This window comes from Danaus plexippus, chromosome 20 (assembly GCF_018135715.1).
Source record: "Danaus plexippus chromosome 20, MEX_DaPlex, whole genome shotgun sequence".
NCBI lineage: Eukaryota > Metazoa > Arthropoda > Insecta > Lepidoptera > Nymphalidae > Danaus > Danaus plexippus.
Window position 1 is genome coordinate 1,601,409 of NC_083550.1, and position 17,600 is coordinate 1,619,008.

Sequence of the window (17,600 nt, forward strand, 5' to 3'; positions counted from 1 at the left end):
ATTATTATTATTTAAATCAGCACAATGATCATCATTATCATCATCAGCCTATCGGAGCCCACTGCTGAGCAAAGGCGTCTTCTCACATGGAGAAGGTTAGAGCATTAATCATCACGCTTGCTCAGGACGGGTTGGCGTTTACAATCTAATAATTAATATTAGCACAATGATAGTCTATAATTTTTTCTAAGGAATTAAACAATGAATAAAATGAAACGTACACGTAATTCATTAAAGTGCGACTTTATTTCATTTTCTGCAGAATTTCGTCACAGATATCTACATCGTTTACACTAAATACATCATAGACCTTGCTCTGTTCATGATCGGGATGCCATCCCGCGGATAGTAACATTTGACTTTTGAGCAATTCAAGATTCTGTTAAGCGGTACATTGATAGCATCGGCCACGTTAGATAAAGTACATATATGTAATTCCATTTAAGAATATTAAGAGATCTAATGAGAACATCTATTTTTTTTTTTATTTTATATATCGACAACGGACTGTCAAACATGAGATTAAAATTTGTCTATAGCTAACAGCGACTACCGTAAAGCCAATGTCATTAAGGAATAATATTGTTATTAAAAACACATCGGTAACATACTTGGCAATAGAACTCTATGGACATATAGTTTAACATTATTTTTTTTTTCATTCGATTAGGCATACACTGATATATATTGATATATTTAAATATATTTTTTTTTTATAAAGATTTAATTTGTAAATAACAAAATAGTTATGGACATTTAACATTTTATATTGATATGATCAGGTAGGTACACGTAAATCCGTCTAAAACAGGTTTTTTGATATATCTCAGGACCGGAGGGGGTCTCGCTAATGATAATTTTAATAATACTGCACTTGCAACATTGCATTTCGATACATAATAATCTTTGTTGATATATTTTGACATTTAATGTCCTAAACTTATCGATAGTAATCTCAATACAGAACTATTTTCTACGCACTAACGCGCAAATCAATTTCAAATACCCTAAAAACTTATTCATATCAACATTTCCTTTTTAAAAAGCTGGAACAATTAACAAAAAAAAAAATTATAAATTTGTGATAAATTAGGCTCAACAATAACTATAGTCACATCATGTTATCACATGCATTTCTTAAACCATTTGTGAAACGTATTAGTCAATCTCCTCCCGAAACTGTATCCGGGTGTTGGTACATCCCTGTAGGCCGGAAAATTCGTTCATACCCTCCAAAAAAGCAGGTGATTTGTGGAGTCCTCTCGCCCCGCGTCCTCGGACATGGAGGACGTCCTGAAGTCCTCGTAGCCATCCCCTCCAGATATCACCAAAGTCTCCTTATTGTTCGGGCTGCTTTCTGTCTGCTTCTGTAGTTTCTCAGCGTTCGTCGATCGCCGACTCAGAGCCTTCGTCTTCAAGCTCGTGCTTGGTTTCGTTGTTGGCTTATGCGGAACTGGATTTTCGACGATTGTCAAAAATCTAACATGTCCAGTGTGACCGTAAGTCACCCCTGTGGGAAATTAAGTAAATTAATGTGACTTAAAAAATAGGACCGTACGAGACATTAACAATGTCTGATTGTTTTTTAAGCTAAGGCTCCATTTGTACTGGAATATGGAATATTTTGTCAATGTCAACGTTTTTTATTTGTTGGACGAATAATCTTGAGTATTGTATGGAGAAAACGCGGAAGAGTTTGTCGCATGGAATAAAGGCGTTTATTTAATTATTATTATTGTTTTATTTTAAGAATACTCTAGTCATATTTTAACCAGCACTTAGAACAATAAGTCCGGTCATTGAACATTGTATGATATATAAAGGACATTGACAAGATCTGTTCGATTTGTAACGTTAGTTTTTGGTTGATGGACGATATGGGATTGAATAATTTGATGGAAACAATTTTTTACCATGGCCTATTAATCAACAAAATAATGCAAATGCTCAGCTGCATGTACTCAGCACAAAATGTTGTAGTGGATACTGAATGTTTCAAATAACCATTATCCTAAGGACCCATCCAGATGTTTGAATAATCTCATAGTTTTCAAAAATACATACTTTCAGCAGTATTTTAGCTCAAGATTCAAGGAAAGTTAAATTTAACCTCAAAAAACCCAATAGAATGCGATATTTTACCAAACTTCTGCAACGTTAAGAAAATCGCGATTCAGTTTCTTTACTATACGACTATTGTTAATTTGAAAGTCATACAAATATCGGTTCAATATGAACGTATTGTATTAAAGTAAAGCTAGTACTCACCGGTGAGTTGTGGCACAGTGAACTGTCCAGTTCGTGTGTTGGGCGAGTTGTGTAGCGGCGCTGTGAGCAACACGCCAGCAGACGTTCCAACCCACAAGGTATCTCGATGTGCCAATAGAGCCGTCACTCGCAGACACGCCGCCTTATGTTGGCGGATAATGTCGTCGCATCCTGCGCACGAACGAAACACTCACTCATTTAAACAAGTTATTTATGGAAATCGACTAACATCGCTAAAAGACTAAATATACTGTCTAGTAGAATAAGTTTGGAAAGAATAAAGCAAAAAACGTCTTTGGTGTATTGTTATGCGGAACGAAGTTATAATAATTTTCAATTGCTATACATACCTCCTACCATTTTGCGGCCAGAAAAGTTATTACATTATTAGGACAATAGTAAGATTTGGAAAGATTTGTACAAAAAAAAAATATATAAATAAGGTAAAACTACTACATCTCACAGAACTCACCCAAAATCCCAGTGATTAAATTAACAAATTCATAATAATCACGAATTCGATTTATATAGCAGGGAACTCAACTCACCATGCAGCATTTTAGTGACGGGCGCTGTGATGCTCAGTTCAGCTAGCAGCTCCTTGGAATTTGTCTGATAGCATCGGAGCTGGGGAGTCGTGTTGAGGGCCATCCACAAAGAGGTACCGGCAACAGCCATATGACTGATGGGACGAGTGTCTGTGGTCACGTGGAATGTATCGTCCTCCTATATATACAAAAAAATGACTGTATTCCTTGAGATCTTTGGTGAATCGAAACGGTACTGACAAAGATAACACTGCAAAATAAATTCTACTAATAATAGGGATGCATTTTCATATCAGCTTTTCTCGTGTTAGAATAGGATTGCTACGTTTCATAAATACAATATTATTCTAGTCCCAAGCGGACAAGGAAATCTATCTCGATAGTCATTCGCTTGACTACTGCCAAGAGATGTCGCCAGACGTAAAATTAAATGCGCGGAAGGTAGAATATTTATCAATAAGTACTTATTTTTTTCTTTGAAATGTAGAAATCCTTTTGTTTCCTAAAGCATCACAGGGCCAATACTACTGAAATTAAAACAATAAAAAACTATATCTTCACATAAGCGATATTCAGTACAAAAAATAGAATCGTGATAAGCAGGATTCGAACCTGCGACTGTTTATGCGTCGGGTTGAGCACCAGCCATATGGTGTTACCGGAGATGGCCATGTGACTGATCTGACGACTGTGAGTGGGCACTTGAAATGAACCGTCCTCCTAGACACCAATAGATTATGTACCAGCAACTCGGAACTCGGGCCGTAGGAGTTGTAATGTGAGTTAACAAGTTTGTATAGTAAATCATCTTATATATATATGTAAATATGTAGCAGTAAAGGTGTAAATTTATATAATTTTATAGAATATATTTAAAAGATAACATGTAGGGTGTTCTCAATAATGATAATGTAAAAGATAAGGAACAAATTTCTTCTAGTTAGTTATAACGTTGTTGGTCCTAGAAATGTAGAGTTTAGTAAAAATGTATATGAAATAGAATGCTATTTGAGTGATAGCTCACCTGCAGCGTATGCGGATTGATGACTTTAACGTAGGACTGTGTTGAGCACCAGAGACGCGTAGCGACCACCAACATGGCGGATATTGGGTTAGAGCTACCACCTACCACCAGCGTAGCGCGCTCTGACCATGTACCATCTGACGGAAGCCAACAAATATCGCATAAGATAATAACAGCGAAGTAGTACTCAGTATCCCAATATGACAGCAGAATTAAATAAAAAGTAGTCGTTTTTAGTACATATTCAGATTGTAAATATTTACAATACATAAGTATTGAGTTGTTCATGGAAATACGAGTATATTGGGCAAATAATCTGCATGAATCTGCTGGCAAATACGCAAAATTTTATAGCCTGTGACCTCTTTTCATAGTGTGTATCTAATGTGTGTGGAACATGATTTAATTTCACTTAACCTTAACAGTTTTAACAGTTGAATAACTTTTGAATCCGTATATTATAATTAATTTACAAAATGGTTTTCCAAAACACTTTATTTCTAAGATATTTTGTTTTAATAATAAAGATACGTTTTTCTATAAAATATCTAATGATAGGCAACTGTTATTTGAATAAAGAATTCAATCTTTTTTTATTATTAACTCTATGGTCCTACACATGAATTTACTTTACTCTGTGTTCATGTACATTTGAATGTAATAATACTCACCAATATCTCTGTTATACACGACCAATTCACCGTTACCAAGAGACACGAACACTTGACCCTCGACGTATCTGTAATATAAAATATTATAAAATTACTATAAAGGCCTTCGGAATATCCAAAATTAGCAAAATTATTACGTAGCTGATGGAAAAAAACTAAATTTTTGTGATTTAACTCGCTTATATTTGTTATGTGTGAATCAGAACAAGCGAGATAATTAATACAGCGACAGCGATGGAGACAAAAATACAACTAACGGAAAAACGACTAGTGTCCTAGTGGTCACCGTTAGTCTGTCCAACCAAAAAGGAATTATATCAAAAAATATACTTCAATATAATTACTTGATGGATATCACAGAGGCGCTGTGCTGTAGCTTAATCTTGTTCTTCTTGATGCGTATGTTGTCCATGCAGTTGTACACGTGAATGAAGCCGTCTTCGGTCCCGAGCCACATTGTTGGCTGATTCGTAGCGTTGTCCTCCGAGGACTGGCGACTGGCTGGTGACGATAAGGTGCCTATACGATAATACAAACTGTCGAATAAAATCTTGTAGGTGTGTATTAGCAGCGTAATTTAGGCACATTTGTATGTTTTTAATTGTGTAAGTATTATTTGTGTCGTTTTTTATTTCATGGAAATATGTTATGTTCAGTTTATTATATATTTTTTTATTGCGACTGGATAGTGCTTGACTGACATTCGACTAGTTGGATGGCGGAAATTAAGTTGTAGGTGGTAGGTGGTAGGAATGCACTCAGTATTTGGTCATTCACTTTTTTTTTGGAGACACCTACGTAGGATAGAAATATAAAGATAAATACGAGAATTATTAAAGGTTAATATAAAGTAGACAATTTGTTCAACCGCATTACACTACTGAGACATTCATAGTAAGCAAAGGTCTTATAGAATAAGGATTTAAATAATATCATCTGCAAAAAATGTTTTCGATAACTTAAACGCCACACATTTCTGTCAACCACAAAAATGATTACTTCAAAGAAATCTATATTTTTAATATAACGAAGACGTTGAAGACATTAAGTATTTTTATGCAAATACATATTACTAGTTAATATTTAAGAAAACACAAGAGAAAGATTCATACCAATAATGCGTCCAGGAACTAAGATGCACGTGAAGGGAGAGAGATAATATTAATGTACATATATTAAAAGGAAAAACGAAAAAGAAAGAATTAATAAGAATATTATGGAAGGAAGTAAATTTGAGGGTAGATACATAAAGTGAATACGATTTACGTTGCGGGTAGTCGTAGATTCATATTGAATGAGACTAATAGCGAGCAGACGGGATGTGAATGTGAATTTTAAATATAACAAAATTTGTGATAAAAAAATATTCGTTTCATTTATATGAACTCGTGAAAGTATTGTATTACCGGATGTGATTCCCATAGCCTGTTTGTCGACAGCGGGATTCGAGCTGGACTTCATGACTGGGTGTATCGGTATGTTCTGTCCGGTGTGAGGCGTGCTCAGACTCTTGCTATGGTTAGGCGTCAGCGTCGCCCTGGCCCCGATCGCACTGAGGCTGTGCAGCCGAACAGAGTCCTGGCTTCTTTCGGACTGGGCGTCTTGATTCTCGCTGGTGGACGAGCCATCGTCCTCGTCTTCACTAGATGATGAGCTGTTTATTGATATGTATATATATGATAAATAAACAAAAACAACCAAAACGCCTATATTTTCCAGTCTCCGTAACTCAAGCTGCAATAAAAAAATAACGAAAAAAAAAATTTCTTCACTGTACAGGATACAACCTATTGAATGCATAAAGAACAGTCGAAATATGTGAACTAAATTAATATAGTTTGATGATTGTGTCGAAGGAATTGCTACCCTTCATACGACTGAAAGTTAAACTACGAAATACTGATACATTACATTTTGTCGACTAACAGAACATGTATTTGAAATAAGCTACAAAATTTATTTAATAAATTTGGACGTTATACATATATACATATCACTGTATAATGTACAACAGTGATAGTGAAGTACCTACTTATATAAACAGAATATAGTTAATTCTAATAATAATACCTGGTTACAAGAAACTGGTCAATAAAAAAACAAGAGCTACTAAAAAAATATATAGTATAATATGAAGTACCTGTCAAGACGTATATTCTTGCAGCTTTCATCAGCATCAGAAATACTTATACCAGGCTTATTACCGGAACTGTTCAACGAGCTGGTACTCCTGTAATAGATGACAAAACAAAATAGTAACGTATGTATGAGAAACAATATAAAATCCCAGAGGATATTTGTGCGTCGGCCTCCAGACAGATATATTTATGTATTCGCGAATTTTAAAGCGCGTTGTGTTAATAGACCTTAAGGTTCCTTGGGAAAACATCCCCAAAGACCACGGCATCAAGGTCAACAAGTATTACGAGCTCACTAATTACTAATTTTGATTCTTCAATTTCTATATGAACTTAAATTCACGTTTAATGTGTTTGATAATGTATATGTGACTTAATTAAGGAAGTATATGGGTAGAATACTCACGGTATGTCTAATGTCTGCTGGCGAACGAGGGCCGGAGCGGGAGGTACGCAAGCAACGCATACGATCCTAGCATTGCAGACGCCATTGCAAGATGTCACTTGCGGCTTAGGATTCAAAGTCAGAACACACACTTGACCGACATACCCGTCGCTGTTGCAAACCTGATAGATGTTTTATTTGTTAATTATATTAATGTTAACTTTAAGTAAAGCTGAACCGCTTTTGTTGAAGTTTTCGTATCAAGATAGGTGAGCTTCAAGAAAAACCTAGTCTATTTATATCATGATTATCAGCGTGTATCAATCGAAGGAACGGGACAAGTAAATAACAATATTATTTACTTTAAAGACAAATTTAATTTAATAATTTAAAAAAATCATTTTAGATTTAGTATTTTATCCTTACATTTAATGCTCCTAGTTTATAAGATATATACGTAGAAAAATGCCATTAAATTATTGTAATCATCTAAAAGGTTTGAGAAAGAATCTGGATAATAATAGTATTAGGTGAGTATATAATAATATATGGTAAATTAAATGATTTAAAAGAATACAATCAGATCTTGTAAATTCTGTCGTATTGATGTTAGGAATGTGATATATACACACCAACAATGTCTAGGGATATTACATGAAAGACTTCTGGACAAAAAAATTATTTACTGTATAAAAAAATTTGTATATAAAATATTTTCTTCTCCACCACCTCTTTCCAAATTCAAAAAAATAAAAAAAAACTCATTTTGAAACAAAAGTATGTCGCTTATTCAAATTTGGCTGTCGAAAAGTTAGTTCACGTTATAATAAAACAGTGAGGTTCTGAAAAATTTAAAGTGATTACACATTTTCTTCCTTTCTTAAATTTTCCTAATTTCAACGTGTGTTACATTGATTGTTATGTCACGTCGACATTTGACAAGGGAAGAGCAGATTAGAGCTGTAGGCATGTTGGAAGCGGGCGCTAACAAAGAGTGGTTGCTGAAACTCTGCAAACTGGCCAAAATGTAATCTCCCGGTTATGGACACGATATCTTGCTACAGGCGATGTCGCAGATATCGCATCACCACTCCTAGACAGGACCGTTTTCTTCAAAATATCGCTAGGAGACAACCCAATAATACAGCTATGCAAATGGTTCAAGGGCTACAATCTGACCACCAATTGTTGGTTAATGACCAAACTGTAAGAAGAAGATTACATGAAGCTGGTCTTCATTCTCGCAGACAACTTGGGGTTCCAGCTTTGCGGCGTGGCAATCGCGGACGAAGACCATTGTGGGCGCGAGAACATTTCGCATGGAGTGACGAGCAATGGTCCATGGTGCTTTTTTCGGATGAGTCTCGGTTTGGATTTCATCCGGATTCACGAAGATTAAGTGTTTGGCGAGTTCCTGGTAGACGAAGCCGTCTCAAGACGGCACTATTATGGTGATATTATGGGCACTATTATGGGCTGGTATTCGTATCGGTGTGCGAACCGATCTCATTTAGATAAGTGGGGACATGAATGCACTGAAATACCGCAATGAGGTACTGGAACCTGTGATTATCCCACACAGGGTACAGATGGGTCAGGAGTTCCAACAAATGCACGATAATGCCCGTGCCCATACGGCTGAGCTGGTATCAACTGTGCTGAGGGAACATGAAACCAGGGTTATGGACTGGCCTGCTCAGTCCCCCGACATGAATCCCATTGAACACGCATGAGACATGTTACAACGAAGAGCTATGGTAAGTTTTTCTCCAAATTTGACATCAGAAGAACAACTTTTCCTGCACTTGAAAAGAACCTGGGACCTGACACCACAGCTCGATTTGGATAACTTAATTTAGAGCATGAGTAACCGATGCCGAACTCTTATTAATGTTAGGGGAGGAAATACAGATTATTAACTTTAATTAATTTTTTTTTTTATTATTTTATTACTTTAATTTTCATAATTTCCTACATAAAATCCATTATGTACAAAGTAAAAATTACACCCAAAATTAAAAACACAAAAAATAAATAAAAAATCTATGATGCATCTCTTTTTGTGTAATGCAAGTTTAAACCATAATATAAACTTCAATTTCATATATAATTGCTTTAACAAAATATATACAAAATCCCTAGGCAATGTTGATGTGTATATGTATATTGGATATATCTGCTTTGTTTCTTCTTTTGAAATTTCATATAAATAGAGATCCTATCACTAAAATATTTTTTTTGTACGGAACCCTTCATCAGCGAGTTCGACTCGCACTCGGCCGGTATTATAGCTGGTATAACGAATTCTCACCCAAACATCAGGCGGTTGTCCTTTCGGGGGTAGTGTAGGGGCAGCGCATGTGAACTGTAGGCCGGCTCTCGTCTTCCTTATAGGGACAGGGGAGAGAAACTCGGGCGCCGGACGCTCTGGGCCGTACATATCTAGGTTAGGATAAAACATCATGATTGTTGGGACCATTGTACGTTTATTATCAACGTTGGTTAATAACTCACATAGCTTCTGCTTCGTCTCGTTTATGAGTTCCTCCCAATTGCTCCTCTTTTCCGAATTAGCAAATATCACCGTCAAATTCTCTGGGACGTTTCTGAAATTCATAGAAACGAATACTGTAGTTTTTGGTGCTCTTTCTAAATAACTATGAGATTATCGACCTATATCGAAGTTGAAATGAAAAAGTTAAATGTGTTATCGCAGAAAAAGCCTATTAGCCTTGGGTGTTTTTCCATCAAGATATTTTGTTTATTTCCAGATGGATGAAATATCATTGGCATGTTTAATACTTACGAGGTATTCAAAGTTAGTTCCATACAGCATAGTTGATTATCAAAATTCTGTCTTTCAGATAGCTGTCTATTGGCCGATTGTAACATTTCTCTGACCAGCTCTTCTAAAGGAAGATGCTGGGTGTGTAGAGCGGCCACTTGTTCTGATATAACAGTCAATGTATTGACATCTTCTGTAAGCGTTTCCACTTCATGGATTAAGCGTCTCATGTTTTCGTCTTTTCCTGAAACATGCCATTGATGAGATAAAAGTTCAGTGATATATAAAATTAAATATATTTAGTACGTTATTGCTATAGACCTTTCACGATTTCCAAGTCTCCGAGAGATATCCTCATCAGAAGCTTATATTTGTTCCCTTCCATTTGACTCGCGATGCTGCATTGGTATGTCCTGGAAGTAAAAACGTGAAATTAACATATAAAAAGCTAAGGTTTCAGAAGTCAGACACAGAACTTACGGAATCGGTTTCTTTATGGTACCAGTCCTTTTCTTGACACTTGTTATCAAAAGGGTGTCGTTAAAGAGGAATAAAGCTCTGTCTTTAACAGCTCCTTGCGCTGATGGCATTGTAACCATCTCGTGCCTAATGAATGTTCTATCAGCCGACACTAAATTAGAGAGACCTTCTATCAATTGTTCTAATTCCCTCAGAGTCTGTTGCTGTTGTTCTTGTTCGAGACTTTCTCTTTCAGTACAATTTATAAGTTCCAAGAGATCGTGAATCTCCCTCTGAGCTTCCAACAATAGTTTGTGGTCAGGATGCGACTGCTCTGTTGATATATAATTATGTATTTATAATGCATCCGATTATGATTCCTTTATTAATTAATTTATAATGACATTTCGTTTATTTTTTAATAGTCTTCAAGAGATAACGACGTGAATGTCTGTTATGTTTTTTATAATCTACTGTCAACTTTCTAAAATTTTTATGTCGTACTCGATGCCCAAAAAGGAGCTTTGGTGGAAATATTACGTACGTTAAAATAAAATGTCGACTCAAGTCAATATTCAGTCAAGTAAATATTACTACACACAAACCAAACACAACGTTTTAATTCCTGCAAGGATATATATTTTTAAAGTACCTGTGTGTTTAATCAATCTTTGAATCAAAAGCTTATAGCTTGGAAACTTCTGCACTGGCTTTATTAAGAGATTGTCTAAAGACAACTTTCCCTTGTGGTCTCTTGCACGTGCTTCCAAAAACTTTGCAAAAGCAGGTCGCGATGCCGCTGCGGATTTTATCGTTTCCTTGGCCTTTTTCAGGTTGTTGATAAAGGACATGTAGGTGTCCATTACGGTGGGTTTGGTAAACTGAAACAAATTAAGAGTGTTAAAATTTTTAAAAAAGTGTCGCATAAACTTCTAGACGATATTTATCTTACCACTTCGAGGAACACGTCCCCAACTTTTTGCTGGAGGTCCCATTGCTCAAGTCTTAGCCTCAGTTGTTCGAGGAATACTTGGTGCACGTTGAGGATAGCCGGTACTTGGTAGAATATTTCATCCACCAAATAGGCATCTAAGAGTCCAGCGTTCTCTGGACTTTTAAGCGGTTGGAGGTATTTCTAGAACAAAAAGTTTTTAATAATTTGATTATTTCATAAATTAATACGAATATTTTTCCAATTGTAAAAAATATATCTAAATTCATATTTATAATGGTAGGCCCAACGTTAAATGTATTTCAGACATTATTTCAATCACTTCATTAAAATTATAATATGCTTGAAATTTTTTCACTCCTTTCTATAGTTAGCTGGTAAGTCTTGTAACTATCTCATATACACGATCTTGCAGATTAAAAATCATCAAACATACAAGCCAATTTATTCATAGTGTGTTCATTTTTAGACTGATGTTTAATTAATGTAGTTAAAAATAAAATTATATCCTGTACCTTCGTCATCACACTATGAAAGTTTATTTAAATCTTTTTTAATTTTTTTGTAATCATGAGGCTTATGGGTTATAAAACTTAACATTACTATACTAATCGATATCCTAACATCTGCGGTAAAAACTTTCAATTTCGAAACCAAAGCAACTGCCTCAACAGTTGTATAATTTTCACTATCTTCATACATATTAGCTACAAAATCAAAAGATTGTGTAATAAAAACAACAAATTTTATTGTAAACAGTATTTAAAAAAATCTTTGCTCGATCTTGAAGTATTAGAGAGGACTCATTTATGTTAACGTTGCTAAAGAAAAGTTGAGTGGCATTATTGCGCGAGAGCTCGAAATTGCATTTCAAACTTCACTTTAAAGTTCTTTCCGAGATTTTCTGCAATTCGTTGATTACTTTCTAGTTTACATTTGACGTCGGGGTAAATTTAAAGTAGTTCGGCTGTATTTATATTATTCAAGTTTTCATCTTTATATAAAATTTCAGCGGCTATCATACTTCTATGAAGCATTTATTCCTCACCCGTATACGGGAATTACATATTTCCATGAAAGCCTTTTCTCCAAATTGGGTTAAGACTCCTCACTGTTACGTTCGAATTACTACAAAAGCGTAGCTTCTTAAAAAGATATAACCGTGCAAAATATAATATATAAAAGGCACCAACAATAAATATATTCTTAAAATTAGTCCATGAACCGAGGGAAATTTATGAAAACCTTGTCAACTTTGATATTTCGATGAATGCGTAAATATAATGAATTTGTCATCCCACAGTTAATTTGGTACGGCTGAGTGACTGACTTATAATTTTATGGTGCCCTTATAATTCAAGAGTGTGGCATCTAAAGTGTATTTACGTGTGGAAATATTTTCATGCAAATATAAAACATAACCACTTTGTATAAGAGTTTAAATTGTGATGATACTTGGTCACCTGTTAATTGATATAATGGAATGCGTGGGATTTTATGATTGAAGAAGGAAGTTGTTTTTAATTGATGTAAAATTATTAAATGAATTCAGTGATCCTGTTTTATTTATATATTAATATAAATGTATATATCATTACAAATATGTACGGCAAGAAATAATAGCGGGTTACCATAGATAATAATCATATTTGCTACATGTAGGGATACGATTTATAAGATATATATTTTAATAATAGCAAATATTAGTTTCCATTTGTTTTATTTTGTCTCTAAATTTAGTCACATAAACAGAACATACCCTAGTCTTAAATAACGATGTACATTAATAAGTCAAAACAGGGAAACAAAAATCTTTGTTACTATAAAGTAGTAAGGAGTATTTATTAAAAAAGTTTCTCACACTTAGTCTTACTAAATTAGAACCATGCAGCTATCTTAAGTTAGACAACCTTAATAAAAAAAAATATTAAGTAAACCTGCATAACACATTTGCTATCTAAATATTCCCTACACGCATAACGATTTCATCCACAGATTTCAAGTAACATTCGTGTTATGACAATAATAACTTCTTACCAATTACATTTCCGTGATACAACGAGCAATCGTAATATAATGTTTATCTCATGTAAGAGTCGTACGGGGTACTTAGAGAGTAAATAAGCCGGTGTTAGGCCATACTTAGCATAAAATATCTCAAATCACCAAGCAATTATACTCCTAATATACATGGACGTAAAAGCGAAACATGTTACCATATATATATATTTAAAAGTGAAAGACAAGACAAATAAATATAGATATTTTAGTGTCCCATACTTACATTTGATATTAAACTCAATTAATGTGGACCATGAAATAGTAAATGAATTAGTGATTGTGATGTGGAAATACATAGGAATATGTAGGAATTGGCGAGAAATATAAAGATTTAAACATTTTAAGACCACACACTCAATGAGATCAGGATGTTGATATTACGTCGAACAAAATGATTAGTCTATTGTATAAATTTCAGGCTTTTGAATTATTTTTGTTAACTGTCCTATTCAAAATTATAAATAAAATTTAATAATAAATGGGATAAAGAGCACTGTTGCATTGAAAGGGGAGGCTGAATGATGACATTATCCGATAAGCTTTACTATCAACTGTTATTACAATATATACAAATATTTCATTAACTTATTGAACCAGTCTTACGTACTTAACTTTTATAAAATACTAGTTTTGACCGGGACTACGTCGGATTGCACATCAGAATCGCGTCCAAAGAGAAATGTACAGTGTTAGAACAATAGATATGTTAACCAACCGTCTCATTAATAGTCCGTGTCACGTGATTTTACAGACAATACAACTGTAATGCTTTGGTTCCGCGGGTACTACAAGTAATTGCGGGATTTGTATTATTCTGATATAAGAAATCCACACTAAGAATAGGTTCGTCATAAATTTGTACGCGGTAGAAGCGGGAGCGAAAGGTGTAATAGATAAATCTCTCTACAACCTACTAAAAGACTTGCGCCTGTCCAGAACTATCATCAATTCATTCTTAGAAGACAGCCCTAGTAGGTACAAATTTAGATAGGTAGGGAGAGGAGCTTGGACGGTGGAGGTGTGAGTTTAAGATAGGGGCACCTTAAACCTACACCCAGGTACCTGGGTCACAAGTACCAGGCACTGTTAAAGCTCCTCTCCCTGCAATGCGATGGACCCGGCACCCGCAAGGTAAATCCATGAAGGTAAATCCATGAATCTCTAAGATATATTATTGTGAAGTTCCATAAAATTAAATTTTGCAGTTTTACGTGACAGAGTAATAAATATCCATACATGCATTCTCATAAAGATTCCTATTTATAATGTTAGTATGAATTCAAATTTATAAAAGTAATAAAAATAATATGTATAAAAATATTATTAAACATAAAACTGCTTTTCGTAGGAAGTGCCTTTCCTTAGTGTGAACTGTAAAAGTTCAAATCAGTGTGAATTCTTCAGACTAATGAGGCTCTTCTGTCTTTGAGACATGTTTAAAAATTTCTGCATCGGTTACAAGGAATATGTCGTTAGATTATATTTTGCGAGGTTTAAACTTAACAAACTAAATTAATAGCAAATATTTAATAAATATTCCCAAATCTAATAATATCCCTTCTCTCCACATCTATATGCATATATACATTCGATAAAAAAATCACTTCAAAATTTGAGCTTACAATTTCATTTCAATAGCTTTTTCCTTTAATTAGACGTCTCATTATTATGGATTATCTTTTAAAGATTAAATAAGATCTCATGTAAATCAGATAGTAAATTCAAAGGCGGAGGTTGAAATAAACGTCATCTGATGCGATATCGTTCCGCACTATTCTAGAACATGCACAAAATAATCAATTTATTTGTAATTCCAGAAGCTTCCTGGACATGCGCAGAACTGTTGTAGTTAAAACGCAATTATATGAAGGGCACTTCAGCGCATCCAGGGAACAACAAAGAGATATTGCACAATACAGGCTGAAATTGAAAACGTTCGACTATCTAGATAATATCGAATATAGAATGACATTAATTGAATTTGGGCTTTGACCAAAATATGCTATACATAACAAGAGATATTTCATTGTCATACATTTTAGGTAAATTTAATGACTTATTAGAATTCATATTTATTATACGAAGTTGTATTTATTATAGTTGATAGTAAGGAAATTTGACATCATTAAACATCTGTTTTTAATGGCAACAAGATTAATGTAGAGTTGATAAGTTTGGAATCAATCAAGATCTTTTACCTTGACTAAGTTTTCGAGCGCCTCCACATAAGATTTTTCCGTCTCGTAAAGTTCGACGACCACGTGTGTCCGTGTGTCCTGTAACAATCACATTTCAATTAACATTTACTAATAAAATTATAAAAACTTACAAGTAAATATGCGTCAAAAATCGTAGAAGGATTTGTCTTAACTTGATATTCAGTAGCAGTAAGTTATGCTTGGTAATTTCTTATTACTAATTTGCGTCGTAAGACTAAACACGCGCAATTTCCAGTTTGAGGTACATAAATAATGATTTATCGTACGTAATTTTTATTCAACTTATATACCTTAGATGAATGAAAAACTGGAACTTTCTGTCTTACGTTTAACGATTTAAACTCCTGATAAGGCTACTTATTCAAAAGCAGCGACTCTTTTTAGACAAACGAGCATAATACATTATTCAATATGAAAATTTGATCCGTTCAAATAAATGTTATAAAACCGCTTCATGCATACACAGCCTTATTGGGTAAGTGAATATCACAGTAGCTGAATATCGATCTCAGGCCATGATAGATAAGCCCTAAGTTCTTAAATCACGATTTTTATATACGATAGTCCGGGCCAGATTATTGATTGGACGGCGTTTATGTAACTGACCTTATTCGGATACCCGCTTCTATATATATCAATACATATGTAAGTTCTACGTTGATATTTGAATTTGCCAAAAAATACATCAAGTTAATATTCATATTTTTTTCAATATGTTTTCGCTATAAATACATATATTATATAAACGGAAGTAATATCACGTGTTATTTAAAATTTATTTTACAATTTATTGTAATGATAATCTACATACGTATCAAGAGATTCGTAATTTAAATATGTTTCAGAACGTTTTAGAACACATTTTCCTGTTCCCATTTCTGTATTCGAACTACGATTATTACTTGACGATGGCATACGATACAGATTTCTGGAGCGACAAATGTTGTAGAAACATCATATATGGTACATCATTTACATCCTACAAATATGTTTTTGACGTGAGAAAACGTTTAACTTATATAAAATTTATATATTAACAATATAAACACGGTGAAGCTTTAAGAGAATTATTACTATTATACGCTTAAACAACAGTTTTATATGTAGATACAATAATATTATTTTTCATATCAGAACAGATACATTAAGAAAAATATTTTTCAGTTGCATAGACCGTTACTTTTTTATATTCATGTAAGTTATTGTGTGATTCTTAAATAAAGTAAATATTTTAATTCATTTTCAACACCAGGTTTGATCATCATTTTATATTGTTAAATAGTTAATATATAAAACCGAAATTAACATCTTGAAAATGTATGAATACAAAATGTAGGTTATGTGTTTAGCTATACATAAATGAAATTAAAGATAGGGCTTTCTCTATCGCCATGTCGTCGAAAGCGTCTTGTGAGTCTCACGAAATACTATTTCTGTAAATATGCGCTCATTTTTTTAAACAAACTGATGTTATAATTAAAATGAAGGATTTTAATATCCTACAGTACAACTGAAATATTTGAACGTCCCTCTGCGAGCGAACTTTTGTAATTGCCAGATAGAAGAGTGAAGGCACTTTGTGCTTTATAGAACCGTGAAATCACTTCTCGGGGTAATCTTTCATATTCCAACAGAAAACTTCCTTTATAATTTACGCATTTTTAATCTTAGCCTTCGTAATAATACGTTGGAGATAAGACAATTTCTATCAAGAAATATATTTCCACGATAACAAAAGAAGCCGGATACTATACCTAGGATATAGTTACTCAAAATCGATAGAATTCTCTAGAATAACTACAAAAATGTATCAAAATTATAAATGAATTAAATAATATTGAAAGTTTAATCCCTTAATTAAGAGGATGAAATGCATGTTATTTAACGAATATAATTTACAGAACAAATATTTAATAATTGATTATTTAGTGTGACTAATATTACCCACTAAAACGAAAAGGTATAAAGGTTTCTCTTTAGGATTGAAATACAACGGAAAGATTCAGTAGAAGAACCACTATCTGCTTGACTTAGCTGGAGTCAAATGTAGCAGTGATCATACACTAGACTGAGTTCAAATACGAAGTCAT

General features: G+C 33.8%; 1 protein-coding gene across 4 annotated transcripts in view; it reads right to left on the minus strand.

Annotated features, from left to right (window-relative positions):
• Positions 1-224: 224 nt before the first annotated feature.
• Positions 225-17,600, minus strand: part of LOC116774128 (rho guanine nucleotide exchange factor 17) — a 70,667-nt gene continuing 53,291 nt past the window's right edge. For 2 of the 4 annotated variants that reach the window (XM_061523715.1, XM_061523717.1), the window contains exons 4-21: positions 15,490-15,567; positions 11,231-11,413; positions 10,931-11,159; positions 10,300-10,612; positions 10,141-10,232; positions 9,841-10,063; positions 9,549-9,640; positions 9,346-9,476; positions 7,056-7,216; positions 6,652-6,741; positions 5,918-6,165; positions 4,856-5,030; positions 4,512-4,579; positions 3,841-3,977; positions 3,429-3,536; positions 2,817-2,994; positions 2,269-2,439; positions 225-1,510 (exon numbers count right to left, since the gene is read on the minus strand). In XM_061523715.1, coding sequence (XP_061379699.1) covers positions 1,224-1,510; positions 2,269-2,439; positions 2,817-2,994; positions 3,429-3,536; positions 3,841-3,977; positions 4,512-4,579; positions 4,856-5,030; positions 5,918-6,165; positions 6,652-6,741; positions 7,056-7,216; positions 9,346-9,476; positions 9,549-9,640; positions 9,841-10,063; positions 10,141-10,232; positions 10,300-10,612; positions 10,931-11,159; positions 11,231-11,413; positions 15,490-15,567 — 2,964 coding nt within the window. In that variant the 3' untranslated portion in view covers positions 225-1,223. The remainder of the gene's footprint in view (positions 1,511-2,268; positions 2,440-2,816; positions 2,995-3,428; positions 3,537-3,840; positions 3,978-4,511; positions 4,580-4,855; positions 5,031-5,917; positions 6,166-6,651; positions 6,742-7,055; positions 7,217-9,345; positions 9,477-9,548; positions 9,641-9,840; positions 10,064-10,140; positions 10,233-10,299; positions 10,613-10,930; positions 11,160-11,230; positions 11,414-15,489; positions 15,568-17,600) is intronic. The other 2 variants (XM_061523716.1, XM_032666783.2) reach the window with 2 other exon arrangements.